We start from the raw sequence: 15,551 nt of genomic DNA on the forward strand, positions 1-15,551 counted from the left end.
ATTGTCTTATCTCACTCCTTATAAGATCCCGGACTTCTTCACTCATTGTTAATTGATTTTGAGTTGAACCATCAAATTTATCATGATATCAAAGTGGGTCTTTATTTCTTTCACGTCATCTAATTTATATCTCCATATGCTTTGGTTCAATGCAGCTCACACGTGCGGGGGCACGTTGAGTTTAGTTCTACAACAGATGCAAATTTTCTTTGTTTCACTCCTTATAAGATCCTGAACCTCTCCACTCATCGCTTATTGATTTTGAGTTTGACCCCCAAATTTATCGCGTGACATGATAAGTTCAAGTACCATAGATTTGAATACCTCGGGATACACAATTGCACTTTCTCATAAAAATGTGTATCCCCAAGAAATTTTATATATCTCGAGACATACAAATCTACGATTCCCAAACTTAATCATATGAGGAGAGTCGTTGGAATGTGCCACGTGGGGATAATCAGATTATCATTGACCAATCTATAAATAAAGAAATTGTTTGTATATTTGATTTATTAAATTTTGACTAAAGAATAGTGTCTGTATTTCCCGCTAATCGCTTCCATTGTCGTTATCTTCGATTCCAAAATGGAGGGCCCTGCTCTCTGCTCCATTCCCTTCGGATTCTCTGTAAACGTTTTGTGGATCATACTCTCTCCACTTTCTGTCATTCCAACTTATCGTGATGAAAATGTGAAAAGTCCAGAAGAGAAATACGGGTAACCTAGGCAACCAGTTCCGGTAATTGATTTTGAGAGTTGCTTTTCGAGAAATGAAAATCGAATACCTAAGTAGCCTGTAAACCCACGCGTTAATATCTTATCCAAGTGTCCGGCTAGTTTGTGCTCTTGAAAAGTCCAATTATAATTGCTACAGTTAAGTTTTAAAGTGCATGATGTGTTGGGAGTTGCGACTGCTTGTAAAAGGAACAGAACCTTATTTTCATAGTAAAAATAAATGAAAAAACTATTTTAATACAAGAAAAATTATCCTCTCACTTCGTCTGGCCACTGTTACCATTATCACACAAAATTCGGTAGGTGCTTTGCAGTCCTACGCTACTTTCACCATCATTTCCGTAAATAGATCCAACGAAACAAACAACGATAGCGGGCCCACCCATCGCCCCTGTCATTCTCCCATCATATTGTAACAGCTGCCGAATGCAACCCAAGCATGGACGCTACGAGGGTACCGTGAATGTTCATGTCTTTTGTCTTATTAAATTATACTCCACAAATCCACACCATCTGATATATCTATCGTCATCATTCTGCTTCTACGTCATCACGTCACCTTTGGCTTTCATGATGTCTAATTATATTGCCGCGTTTGACCCCTCTCTAGTCTCTCCTTCGTCCTAGCTTCGTCATCCCACATTTAAAAAGAACTTTCAATTAACCCCCGTTAAGAGCCAAGAAAATACTCCAAAATTTTACTTCACTTTCACTAAAGTTTGCCGTTTGGGTTCTCCCCAAGTGGACTTTCTCACATTTATATTTCATAATTATTTGACTTAAAAGAACAACTTCATATGAGTAGGGGCATTTTAATAATTTAAGTAACAAATTATAATTAATTAAATGAGCTACCCTATTGGCACCCAACTTTTACTTTTAACATCCTAATTAAAAATAAATGAATAGCTGGGAATATCTCTCTCTCTCTAAGGGTGGATTTAAAGTGAGGGCTTGAGGGACTTGCCCATCAGAATTTTTGAAGTTCATGGATTAATGAACCATTACGACAGATATTAACTATAAAAACATCTGCTCCTATTATCCCTCACAAATACTCACAAAAAAATTTCTATCGTTCGTGTATCTCTCTTCTTTTATTTCTGACTTTTTTTTTTTGCGCTAAATTTATGTTACTTGAATTTAAGATTTCATAAGTCTAATCATAACGACCCGAGTGTATAATATTTTGTAATGGTAGAGATTTTTAAGCCATACCTTCCTAATGTTTGAAGAACGAGGTGTAATCTTTACTTGGGGCGTAAGAAATAATTTAAAAAATTGAGGTGTAATAAGTAAAAGTTGGGGTGCCAATAGCAACTTTCTTAATTAATGAAAATTCTCAAAAAATTTAGGCTTGAAAGCCATATATAATAATATTATATTTACAAAAAACAACCCTGTCACCTTCCCATTTCATAGCTGTCCTCTGCAATCACAGTCAACTTGGACGTAAACTTTTGCCCTCTTCTACCACTACGCGTTGATCTCATCTTCTTCTCCACCAAACCACCACTAACGTCCATCTCTCGCTTTGATTGTCTCTCACTACTGGCAAAAATTACCGAATTGACCCCATTACGGCAACACCTTTTCTTCTCTCCCCCACTCTTCATGAGAGCTGAACTTGCTTTTACAGCCAATGCGGCCATCTCCTCAGCTTGAAGCGGATGCCTTAAACTACTCAACGGCATCACAAAATAGAGTTGACCCGGTTGGAGCTCCTCGTTTGCATTTATAGCTGAAACAAAATCATCGAAATCCATTTCATCTGAGTTGCAGATAAAGCTTGTTGGATGCTTCTGCAGCACGTGCGAGACCCTAACAGGGTAAGAGAATTCCTGAAGTTCTCCATCTTGGAGTATCAGTTTAGCCGTCGCGACCGAGGTGGACTCGCACGAACTGCAAATGCCCATCTTTAACTCACTGAGTCGATTCGTCCAAAAGTTGTTTCTTAGGACTTAAGATCAGCTACTTTGTTTACAATTATGCCTCGTTGTGTAGCACAGACCACAGAGGCTTGGAACTTGGAAGGAAGAAATGGGCGGAGATCCATTTATAGAGAGTGGAGATTAATATCGTAGTCAAGACTTTTTGTCCACGGCATATTTTGTCGTTTATTACGTCCATTCTTTGAAACGAGTGCAAGTAGTCGCCAACCTGTGACAGGTTGTATAAATGTTCTGCCCTCACCAAATAGCCCAACTTTTCATTAATAATTACGGAAATAAGGACTGGGCCTAGTCTTAGGTTTCACGGCGGAGTATGTCTCAACATTCACCGTCTTTCCTGTATCAGTCTGTACCTAATTATTTGGCTTCCGGAATCTACCTACGGTCACTAATCAGAGGATCAGATCTACGGTTCAAGTTTGTTGTGAGACGAAAATGCTTTTGAACATGTTTTTTTTTTAAATATATCTTTATGGTTTTTTAAGAAACCTTTATTCAATGCACCTCATTAGTGACTTGCTTTTGAACCCAACGATACTTTAAATGTGAAAATTATTATGTAGATAAGCCATTCTTTGGTGGGTCACACCCAAAAACTTAAAGTTGCTTCCAATCGAACCTTATTAGCCGCCCATCGGATTTACTTCAACCAATTTTTTTCTAATTAGTGCTTGAGTGGTGAGTGGACGAAAGGTGATGTCCAGCATAGAGTATGCAACAGTACAGCATCAATGTAAGATCCTGATATCAACCATGACGTGTCATGTTTATCCCATGATCAATGTGCCAATGGTCCAACCACAACCATGCCGAAGTCCAACCCAATCTGATAATAACATTCTGTTCAGTTTGTTGGAGTTCAAACACATCGAGCTGTGAGCACGACTTGGTTATGAGTCCTAGTTATTTTAAACTCTAACAAAAACATGTCATGTAGACACTTTACCTTTATTATAGAAATAAGACACCGTATTGGGTCACAAGTCTTAAATAAGAGTTAGGATCAAGAAACAATTATTTGTTACAGTATTATGTACATTGTTTCGATGCCATCTATTTTACAAGATTCAGCAACATCTTATCAAGTTTTACAAAGCATTAAAGGAATAGACAACATCTAAATTCTGAGGGATTGGCTCCCTGATAATTTTGGATTGATGAGCGGTTAATGCTTGTAGGTTGTGAGTTCAATACCCAGAATGAACATTAATTTCTCAAAGGTCATTTGTGAGGGCACACATTCACTCCTAGTGCGTGTGATGTGCGAGTGTTGCATATGACCCAAGACTAATCTTTGTACAAGACCATGATTTATGAACTGAGCAAAACTCAAATACTAGTTTGATCCATTGTCTATAGGTATAAATACCTGATTATCATAAATAAATAATAAAAAAAATGGTGTTCTAAAAAAAAAATGTATTATAATAAAAAGTTATTTGTCAATCCTAACCCTTTAAATAAATATAACTGGATCCAACCAAATTGAGATAGAGGGTCAACGTAATTTGACAAAATTGGTTTGTTCAATTTTTTGACATGATAAGATGGCCTTAGTCACTTTGTTGAAATAATAAAAACGTGTACACACTAAGTCAAAAAAATTCATGAAACACTTAGAAAAATATAATTTGAGGTTGGGCCAAAGGTTTTATCAGTGGTCTCTCGAGGATACATAATGCAACGGTTTTGATCTAATATAATCTCCAATTTAACTGAAGTGAGAGAGGTTATGTAGTATGTTGAAGATCGAGGGTTAGTTTGATAAAACGATAATAAGAAAAAAGAAATAAACGTGGCGAGCTGAAGATCTCCAAAGATGCAAGAAGAGACACGTGGCGTTAGGTGTCAAAATGAAAGAAAACAAACCCAGATCCGCAACACCCACCAACCCGACCCAACCTAAAGGTCTGGTACAATATGATAAGGTGGGCTGTAGGGTGGAACACCAGAACAATCACATGGAAGCCGGGGTACCCATTATTTGATTTTGTATTCTTTCAATTAAATATTGGGGTCTTTGTAAAAGCAAAGCTTCGCCCAAGATTTTGTGGTTTGTTTTGTTGTTTTATTTTTTATTTTTTATGATTAATTATGTAATTAGGATAATTGATACCTCAACTCGCTTTGCTTTTCCTCCATCAACCTACGAAACTTCCCTCCCTCGTGCAGGTCGAAGGAATCTATCTGTCAATCATTGAGCATTGAAATTTTATGTTAAATGACTGATCTACCCTTTGTTTATATATACATCATCCATTTTGTCTAGTGATGTTAAATAGGTTGATCAATGACCTTAATGATCCAATCTAACTGAACCCTTCAGCTTGTTTATTTATTCCATATAGACAATGTAAGTTATGAATATAAAGAAAAAATAAAGTTTTGTTGAAGAATCATCAATCGATACCAATGTAAGAATAAATCTCGAGTGGTTGGCTCAATGGCAATTTTGAACCAACAAGTGATTAATATTCTTAGGTCGTGAATTCGATATCCAATATGAGCATTAATTCCTCTAGGGCCACCAGTGAGGGTACACCCTCACTTACCTGGTACGTGTTGCAGCATTGCATGTGCTCTAAGACTAATTGTTGGACAAAGCCATGGTCTATGGACTAGACAAAGCTCACATATGCATCCCGTCCGCTGTCTATGGGAACATCCAATTATCACAAAAGAAAAAAATTTACAATATAATGGTCATACCTGTATTTTTGCATACATAGTTAGAAATTAAAAGCCAGTTTCCTAGTTGTATATTCTTTCCTAATTATCATAAGCATGGTAATTAACTGATCTTATAGAATCTCATTTAGAAAAGGAAAATACTGAAGTAACATTGAAATTGACATTGTTTCACACATTGCTGATGTGGATGTGTGTAGAGAACCATAGATGCTTTTCATCAAGATACGAGTGAGAAGCATCTATGGTTCAGTGCACACCAATGTGTGAAACGATGTCAATGTCAATGTTACTCCAACACAACTCCTTAGAAAATGATAACTAAGACCAACTCTAAATTAAAATAGCTTGAAATCTCTTTTTAAACCAAAACTTATCGTGATGTGATGAGATACGCTAATAATGTGCCAATGATATTTTACAATACATCTTTTCTCACTAATAATGGATAGTATTGGTGGATCTGGCCTATCAGTATTATATAAGATGAGTGTATTTGGTTACAGATTATGCGAGGTTCCATGGGAGAAGAATAAAAAAGTTCAATTTTGGTGAGAATGCTCTCTTTACAATGGAAATTGATTTAAAAAAAACTCTAAACTAAACTAAATCCCTACTTTATAGAGAAGTTGGCACCTTCATGGTGCTAGTACAAGTTAAACTATACTCATTCCCTGGATACCATAATTGCTTCTTCTCCCCATGAGAAAGATGAGCTAGTAAATCTATCCATTAAAATCTAGTAACAGTAGGTAAAGATGTGACACGTTGTCCATCGACACAAGTAGAGCTCATTAGGCGACAATATAAATGTCGTTGTTTGTCTTGTTTCACTGTCCAACTGGTAAATTAATGCCGTGGACAATATAGTTGTTTGTGAGAACCATCCGAGTTTCGAATCCACCTATTTTAGTTCCTAGATTACTGAGAATTTAGGAGGATTTAAATAGAATAGTTTTTAATTTGAGGTAATTTGGTACCTGAAGTAAATCTAATTGGACTGTTAGTACCTAGTACTGGACCAGAGCTGATACCAATAATAGATGGTGCCCCTTAGATGTGTCGGTGAACTTAACATGATCCCTAGACAGAAAGGGAAGGTTGATGGAGTACTGGGTCATTTGTGTCGATGACAGTAAGGATGTACATTTACGATAAGGGAATGTGAGACGGATCTACGTGTGGCACTAACGCGTTCAATCGACAATTTTTGTACGATCTGCACTGTGGTTGAACTAACAAAATGGTTTGTCAATCATGCATGACAACTAAATGGCTAGGACATTATAAAGTTTTGATGGAACCAGAGTCACCCTTGAAGAATCAGTATATCACTCAAATCGCCTATTTCAGGTACAAAAAAAATTAATTAATTAACAAAATTAAAATTGATAAGAACTACAATCATTGCGGGCGTTGCACGTTCCGTGGGAGTAGTCCTTGGACAAAACAATGATCTATGGACTGGGAAAAAACCCAGATAAGGGTCCGATCCATTGTCTACTAGGTTATCAAAAAAATAAAAACTAGAATCATTGTACATATTAGAGTTTGGTCTGAGTAAATTGATACTTGAACTGAAATTCGTATGTCAATGGATCTGGACCGGATTGGATTGGGTCAATTTGGTACCAAATCTTTATATTAGGATCCAAACCCAATCTAATAACAATGGTATCATGTTCAGATCCAGATATGGCCAAGCCCAATTTGATATACAATCAAAATAAACCTCACACAGTCAAACAAATATATAATATAATTTATATACTTTCTAACATTCTTTCGGATTAGGTCCGATAATCAGATTGGATCCTTATTAGAAACCAAATCATCAATCCAAACCCAAAGTTATTGGATTAGATTTGAGATCTCATCTAATCCATTAACAGCCCTACTGGAATCAACCCTTCCACACCATTTTTTGCAACCGTTTTCCCATTATAAATCTTGGTTTTTACAATACTATTGTGATCCTTTCCTCTTTTTCTTTAATGCGTTACCACTGTAGATTGTCTTTAATTGTTAGGAAAATCCCTGGAAAAAACATTTTCATGAAAAATGTGATTTGTGAGTGTTTGAAATTCATTTATTTGAGACTTGGCGTTGGGATCATTTTTTAAGTCATAAAATCAAATCAAACTCATTAAGGGTAAGTTTGATTGCTGAGGAAATTAACATTAATTAATATGTTTAAATTGCAGAAGTACCCTTAAATGCATCATCATTTGATTGATTTAATCATAGACTAATCACTCCAACAAAATGAAATTAATGCTCAAATTTACATATTATCATATCTTAAATGTAATAAAAAGCAAATAGTCCTTGTAGAACACAAATTCCACTCTTAGCATATCCTCTATTTCATTATTCCATGACTCAACATCTCAAAATGCAACATACCAACTTCCTTGTAGGCCATTGGATTTGAGCATTTTCATCATGAGCAAGGCCCATGATCAAAAACGCCCAAATCATAGGGCTTTTAATTAAATGATCCATCAAACCTATTTTTCGATTTTCCAAAAGTTCATGGAGTAATACCAATGATAAAACATACAACAGCACCATCAACCTTACAAAGATGATAATTAAAACCACAAAACCCTTTACACCTTAGTAGTCCCTTTATCCCATAAAAACAACGTCAACAACACCATCAACTTTACAAAGATGATAATTAAAACCACAAAACCCCTTTAAACCTCAATCCCTTTATCCCATAAAAACAACATCAACAGCACCATCAACCATATAAAGATGATAATTAAAACCACAAAACCCTTTAAACCTCAATCTCTTTATCCCATAAAAACTGCATCAACCACACTATAGTACTCCTTTAAGAAATATTATGATTTAGATATTAATGACCCAACAACCCCAGCCACAATAGCCGTAGGATCTCCAAGAACTGCTGAGATGATGAACTGAACTGCCAATCCAGCCATCTCACAACATTTCTTCACTTTACCCTTACTACGATGGTGGTTTTGAAGTGTTCCTTTAAGGCTAGGAATTCTAGTTTCTAACTTCTTACCACGGCCTTCATGCCCAAAGTATAAGTACTCGTACCAGCTCTCCACTAGCATTTCCTTCACACAAGCCACATGTAAGTTGTACTTCTTGCATGATGAACGGTAACTCCAACTCCGTCCTTTCCTCCCACATCGGTGGCATGGTGCACTGACCTGTTGGAAATAATTCGAATTATGAGGAAGACATCGATAGGTTTCAAGGCTTAATCAAGATGCAATTTCTTTAAAATGGATTTTAAATCCGCTAGAGAACGTAGTTTTAAATAAACCGTTTCTAAGATATACAATGAAACACAAATCTCCATTACTACCATTGGAACATGTACAAGCACATTCGTGCGCGAGTACAACACATTTGGACAATTAAGCTCAATAGATGAATTAGCTAGATGAAAGTTCTCTTCTTATCCAATGTGAAAGTAAATATATATGAGAAAGAGATTAAAATAAATCCATTTACTTTATAATAAAAAAATTTCTACCAAGAAAACCTTTGTTTTCGCCCAAAGGAGGATCACAATAGTAATTATTTTGAAATGTGAACAAATAATCGAACATCACCTTCCGGTATAAGAAAAGCTTTGTTTCACCATCATCGAGCATGCTAGGAAGCTTTGCGCAACATGGATGAAGATCAAATCCACAAGACTTGCAGTGGTAGACAAATCCAGTTACGATCTTCTCGCAAGCATCACAATAGCGGGGGGTGTCACCGGGAGGTCGTGATAAGAATTGGAAGGAACATCTGCGGTAGAAAGAGTGATTTATGGAGGAGGATGGAAGGGCACAGTGAATGTGTAGGTCGAAATCACAAGTAGTGCTACAACATTTGTAGCGTGACCCTATGCCTACTTCCTTGCACCCATCACACTTGAAGGGTACTTCTAAATACTCAAACTTCAGCTTGTGCTGAGGGTGGCAAGGGTGAGTGATTTCCCCATATTTCATGATTTTGGTAACACAAGAATTTTTGAAAGAGGTGACACAAGAGAAGAATCACATAAGGAGGGTATTATATATGTTTTGAGATATAAGAGTGAAAATTTAACATCTTAAGTGAGGGTTTGGAAGAATAAGTTAATGGGATTGTGATTGAAGCATGTTTGGAGAATAAATGCTCAAGGACTGAAGACAAAGTGGATCGAATTGGAATTCGAATTTTACACTTTTTAATTGTTGATTTGTTCTAATTGAGATTGTCTTGGGCACAAACACAAACAAATGCATTTACCATCATAGTGCATTATTGGATGGCTGTGATTCCATATGTGTGGGCCACCTGATTAGGTCTCAATTATCTTATTTGTAGTTTGGGTTGCTTTACAAGTGATTGTATATCTCCCCTTCATTTCAGCTTTATAACAAAGCAACTGCCTGTGTCATGCCATGTGTCAAAGTTTCAGTTAAAGGATGGAAACTTGCAATAGAACGCAATTAAAGTGTCACAATCTTCGAATCTAAGTACAAATTAAACTAGATAAATCTATGTGGAGCTGAGGACAAGAAAAAGTGGCCCATAGTACTCTTTTGGGCCCCTTGTGAACTTTTGGGGCCCACTTATCAGAAAAAGCATCTTGATGGGTGACTTCTTTTCTGTCCGTTGGATTCAAGCATTTTTTTCTTTTTTACTATTATATTTTAAGTATTTGGATCCAAAGGCTAAAATCACTCAATCAAGCTAATTTTAGTATGTAGGACTCAAATGAGTAGGCCAAAAACTTCATGGGTAAGGCTATATTAAAGCTTGGTCAATAAATCCACATAGAAATCAAATCCACATCACATCCTATGTGGGGCCCAGGCATGGCCACATTCACCTAACATTGGCCAGTATTGACTCTTCCTGGGTTTTATGATAATGTTCTCTTATGTAAAATATGCTTCCAATTGTTTAGGTTTTAAAGTGCTTTAGAATCTATTAAAGACCAAATTTTGAGAGGTCCCGAGAGAAGTTGAATGTGTGTCTGAAGATTTACAATATCCTTAACAAACGTACATTTTTTAAATTTAATTTCAAAAATTTTCAAATTGTTTTATTGGAAAATCAGAACATGATCAAACTTTATTGAACTTTATGTTTCTTCTTATGCTAAGTTATGGGTGTTTTACAAAAATGGGCGAGTATTTCGCAAAAATTATTGAATCAACCATGCCTTTTTGTAATATTTATGAAAATGACTATATAAGTAATTTTATAATTATTATTTTATGGTACCTAAGTGGTTATAAAATATATGTTTCTGTTTACTTATTTAGCCAACCCATTTTCTCTTAACGTTTATCACCACACCTAGTTTTTCCGATAACATCTTGCATAATGAAATTATATAAACAACATCAAATAAAGAACGACCACACCACCATTATTTATAATCTGTCTCTCTCAATTAATGAAAGTCATATGCTCAGATGATAAGAAATGAGAAAGCATATTCATATCGAATCCAAGTCTTATTTCTATAAGCTAAAGTTTCTTTAATTCTCTAGCCCTAATAACATCTCTACCTACAAAAAAAAAAAAAAAAACCCAAATTACAAAACTAGAGCAAGAATGATTTCTCAAAATTCTCTAGGCCTTCAACTTCCATGCCTAAAAGTTATCAACCCAAAATCTAGACACAAACTTTTTCCCATCCATTTCAAAACTTGAATCTTTATCCAGGTGTCCATAAATTAATGAATAATGATTTTTTGATGCCCCCTTTAACCTATGCCCCTATCACAAAATCATAAATCATTTGCCTTGGGATACGTTGAATCATAAATCTTTTTCTTGTGTATCTCGAGGCAAATGATTTGTGGTGATGGGGGCATTAGATTATCACAACTCTAAATCAATTCGTTGGATCCCTTGAATGATTTGAAACCTCATCTTATTTCTATCCTTCCCTCAATGATTTTGTTATTTTATCAAATAGATCTATTGAAAAGAGCAAATCACAACCCCCATAAAAAGAACCATAAGGGCAACCCTCTTTATTCTGTGTTTTGGGCTCGCACTAAGGTTTAAAATTGGAAAAATTACTTAAAGGACCCTCGCGGAATGGCATCTTTCTAAATGGTCCTTGACCCTCATGTCCCACATTTCTCACGATTGAATGCCCTAACTGTTTGAACTCATCGTTTTCATCCAAAATTGGATTTTTTGTATCTCAATTAAGTTTCGGAGACTCCATTTCATAAATAAATAAAAAAGGTTTTAAGAAAAAAGATGTGATTTTCAAGATTTTTTTCAAACATTTTAAAGATGTATGTAAAAATTTAGGATTTTTTTCACTTTTTTTTCTTAGTTTTTGGATGAAAATTAATCAATAATGATTCTTTTGGGTTGAAATCAACAAAATAGGTTGTTATCTCAAGTTTTTAGTCGATCTTTTAATGTATTTTAATTGGAAAAACTCAAAAATTGAAATAGATGGATTTTACTAGTGTCGAGTTCATCACTTTTTATTTAATAACTGGTGAACTCTACAATAAATATTGGTGAGTTCGACAGTAAAAAAATGAACTCAACATTAAATAAAAAAACGTCGAGTTCGATAGTAAATTTTTTTATCTCAATGGTATGAGGGACCATTAAGAAAGAAAAAGTTTACTAAATGTCTTATTAAACAATCATGAGAAACTCAAGGACTATTTAAAAAGAAACCCTTTCACGAGGGTCCTTCAAATAATTTTCCCTTAAAAATAGGATGGTCACCCCCATTCTCCAACATGGATTTTCCATTTTATTTGATTGTTATAAAAAAATTTGGTGTGCCAATAGAATTTCTTTTAAAAAATTAAAATTTATTACCTCATTATCATATTCAAACTTCTAAGGTTCTTCCACCAAAATCTTTGAAGTTTGAAATCAAATTCCTTGTACTCTTATTCTTTACTTCCAGTTTTTCAGGAAAAGTGAAGAAAAAAAAAAACACCAACCCCAGAAGCCTTCCACCCTCCACATTAAGATCGCCCAACCTCTTATACCACTGGTAATTTTTTATTTTCCTTGAGAAATCTATTGTTATTGATGATAAGAAGACCCAGTAGTTGTAATTGTTCTCTAACTCTGTACAATTCCTTCCTCTATTTATTAAGAATCAATCTCAATAGTGATGAAGACTGTCTGGGGTTTTCACTTAATTTCAAACACTCCATTTCACTCTACTATTTCTATTGAAATTTAAAGTTTTAAGCTCCTACAGTTGTAAGACATGCTTTCTAAGTTACCCAGCAATATTCCTTCTCATCTGAGTCTCACATTTATGAAAATTTATGTGAATTCTGGAGACTTAGAAAATGCTCGACGATTGTTCAATAAAATTCCTCAACTAGATATCCGTTCTTGGACTATCTTGATCACAGCTTATACAAAGCAGGGTTTCCCAAAAGAATCAATTAAACTCTATGCCGAATTCCGAAAAAGCAACATTCAACCTGATAAGTTGATTCTGTTATCAATCGCCAAGGCTTGTGCGGTATTGGCCAATCTTGTCAAAGCGAAAGAGATTCACGAAGATGCCATTAGATTTGGGTTCGGTTCGGATAATTTACTTGGCAATGCCATGATTGATATGTTTGGAAAATGTAGGTTCTTTCAAGGTGCACAAAAGGTCTTTGACGACTTGCATACCAAAGATGTAATTTCTTGGACCTCGATCTCAGCCTGTTATTTGAATTGTGGGTTCCCAAGAAAAGCTCTGCAAATTTTTCGTGAAATGGGATCGAATTGTGTGAGACCGAACTCTATAACATTGTCATCCATTCTTCCCGCATGTTCTAGTTTGAAATATTTGAATTCAGGGAAAGAGATTCACGGGTTTGTGATAAGAAATTGGATGGGAGATAATGTTTTTGTGACTAGTGGGCTTGTCGACATGTATGCTAATTGTTCAAGTATCAAGCAAGCACAGCTTGTCTTCGACAACATGTCTCGTAGAGACATTGTGTCTTGGAATGTGATTATAATGGCTTACTTCTCAAATGGAGAATTTGAGAAGGCTCACAATCTCTTCCATCAGATGAGAACCGAAGGTGTTAAGTTGAATTCTGCCACGTGGAATTCCATGATTGGTGGGTGTATGCAAAATGGAAGACCAGAGCAAGCACTCAATTTGCTTGCTCGAATGCAAGATTCGGGGCTCAAACCCAACCATATCACGATTGCCACCATCTTGCCCGTTTGCACTGATTTAGAAAGCATAAGGGGAGGCAAAGAGCTTCATGGGTATAGCTTTAGACATTGGTTTTCCGAAGATATAATGGTTGGAACTGCTTTGGTTTTCATGTATTCAAAATGTGGGGATTTAGAGCTTTCTCGAAGAGTTTTCAATAAATTGCCTAGTAGAGACACTGTGTCTTGGAATACGATGATCTTGGCGAACTCAATGCATGGGAACGGTGAGGAAGCTTTGTCACTCTTCCATAAAATGATAAACTCGGGGACTAAGCCTAATTCTGTTACTTTCACTGGTGTTTTGTCTGGTTGTAGCCATTCACGACTTGTTAATGAAGCCCGTTTGATATTGAACTCGATGAGTAGAGACCACATGATAGAACCAGATACGGACCACTATTCGTGCATGGTTGATGTACTTGGTCGTGCTGGTTACGTAGAAGAGGCATATGAGTTAATCCAAAAAATGCCAATAGAACCAACCGTTGGTGCTTGGGGAGCATTACTTGGAGCTTGTAGAGTGTATAAGAAAGTAGAGTTGGGGCGAATTGCAGCTAAGCGACTATTTGAGATTGAACCCGACAATCCAGGGAACTATGTACTTTTATCTAACATTTTTGTTGCCGCGAAATTATGGGATGATGCGTCCGAGATTAGGAAATTGATGAGAGATAAAGGAATTACAAAAATGCCCGGTTGTAGTTGGGTTCAAGTGAAGAATAGAGTCTATACTTTTGTCGCTGGTGATAAGAGAAATGATCAGAGTGATGAGATATACGGATTTCTAGAAGAGTTGGGTGAGAAGATGAGACTTGCAGGGTATTTGCCCAATACAGATTTTGTTCTTCAAGACGTGGATCAAGAGGAAAAAGAAGAGGTTTTGTGCAGTCATAGTGAGAAGCTTGCAGTTGCTTTCGGCATACTTAATTTGAATGGGGGATCATCAGTTCGTGTGTTCAAGAACTTGAGAGTGTGTGGAGACTGCCATAGTGCCATTAAGTTCATGGCCAAGATTGTTGGGATTCGGATCACTCTAAGGGATTCCTTGAGATTTCACCATTTTAGAGACGGGTTTTGTTCTTGTCGAGATTTTTGGTGACCAAGTTTCCGAATAAAGAAATCGATTCTTAACAGAAGCTGTTCTTACTGCTGGTATTGTACACAAGTCACACAAAAGTCAGTATGATTAGTGACCCAAATCATCTGGTTCTGTCGCTTCCTTGGGATGGTTTTTGCCAGGCCGGGAAAGAAGTTTAAGAATGGCATGGTTACTAGTATCATGGATTAAGTCTAATTTAAACCTAGAATATATATATTTCTTGTGTCCTAACCCACCACAATGAATCTGTGACATATACAAGTAGCTTAATTCTGCTGAGCAGGCCTCAATTTTAGAATTAATCTTCGGTGTCTATTTTTATATAGAGCTGCTATTGGCACACCAATTCCTAAATAAATCACCAAAGTTGGCGTTAGTAAAAAATGGCGTGGCAATAGAAACTCTCATTTTAGTCAGCACCAGTGCCTTCTGCATTGGCTCAATGAAAGATAAGCTGAATGTTCTAAATATTATGATGTTTTGTTATAGTAGTAACATGATACTGTGGTGTAGTGGTTATCACGTTAGTTTTACACACTAAAGGTCCCCAGTTCGATCCTGGGCAGTGTCATTTTTCTTAGATCTATATATTTTTATATCCAGACCCTCTTCTCACCCTTCTTTATTAGATAAAAAATTTCAAATCTAAAACTAAAATTCAATGTTCAAAATTTATTTTTTTTTCTGGAAGTTAATAGAATTTTGTCCTCTACATCCCTATGGGGAGGTTTTGGATGTCCGAAGGTGATGCAGTGAGTAAACTTTCTCTAGTATGAAAGTATTTTTCTTTCAAATTTAGAAAAGACCAAATTAATAAACCACTCCAATGGAGGTTGTCCATGAGTGAGACTGACTGTCTCGGACAAGATATTC

At 36.0% G+C, this 15,551-nt stretch overlaps 2 protein-coding genes, 1 non-coding gene and 1 pseudogene across 3 annotated transcripts; 2 read left to right on the forward strand and 2 right to left on the reverse strand.

Annotated features, from left to right (window-relative positions):
• Positions 1 to 2,039: 2,039 nt before the first annotated feature.
• LOC147409000 (uncharacterized) lies at positions 2,040 to 2,785 on the reverse strand. The gene has a single exon (XM_086424556.1). The coding sequence runs from the start codon at positions 2,651 to 2,653 to the stop codon at positions 2,141 to 2,143; it is 513 nt and encodes a 170-aa protein (XP_086280682.1). The 5' UTR covers positions 2,654 to 2,785; the 3' UTR covers positions 2,040 to 2,140.
• Positions 2,786 to 7,890: 5,105 nt separating this feature from the next.
• LOC147409001 (protein VACUOLELESS GAMETOPHYTES-like) lies at positions 7,891 to 9,458 on the reverse strand. The gene is made up of 2 exons (XM_086424558.1): positions 8,980 to 9,458; positions 7,891 to 8,571 (listed from the first exon to the last, which is right to left on the reverse strand). Exons 1-2 carry the CDS (start codon positions 9,364 to 9,366, stop codon positions 8,233 to 8,235), a joined length of 726 nt encoding a protein of 241 aa, XP_086280684.1. The 5' UTR covers positions 9,367 to 9,458; the 3' UTR covers positions 7,891 to 8,232.
• Positions 9,459 to 12,257: 2,799 nt separating this feature from the next.
• On the forward strand, positions 12,258 to 15,064 carry LOC147409002 (pentatricopeptide repeat-containing protein At1g20230 pseudogene; annotated as a pseudogene).
• Positions 15,065 to 15,176: 112 nt separating this feature from the next.
• Positions 15,177 to 15,249, forward strand: TRNAV-UAC (transfer RNA valine (anticodon UAC)). Its single transcript has one exon. It is a non-coding gene; the product is annotated as a tRNA-Val (tRNA).
• The last annotated feature ends 302 nt before the right edge of the window (positions 15,250 to 15,551 follow it).

The sequence above is a fragment of the Akebia trifoliata genome, chromosome 2 (genome assembly GCF_017979445.1).
Source record: "Akebia trifoliata isolate Shusen 1 chromosome 2, ASM1797944v1, whole genome shotgun sequence".
NCBI classification, from domain to species: domain Eukaryota; kingdom Viridiplantae; phylum Streptophyta; class Magnoliopsida; order Ranunculales; family Lardizabalaceae; genus Akebia; species Akebia trifoliata.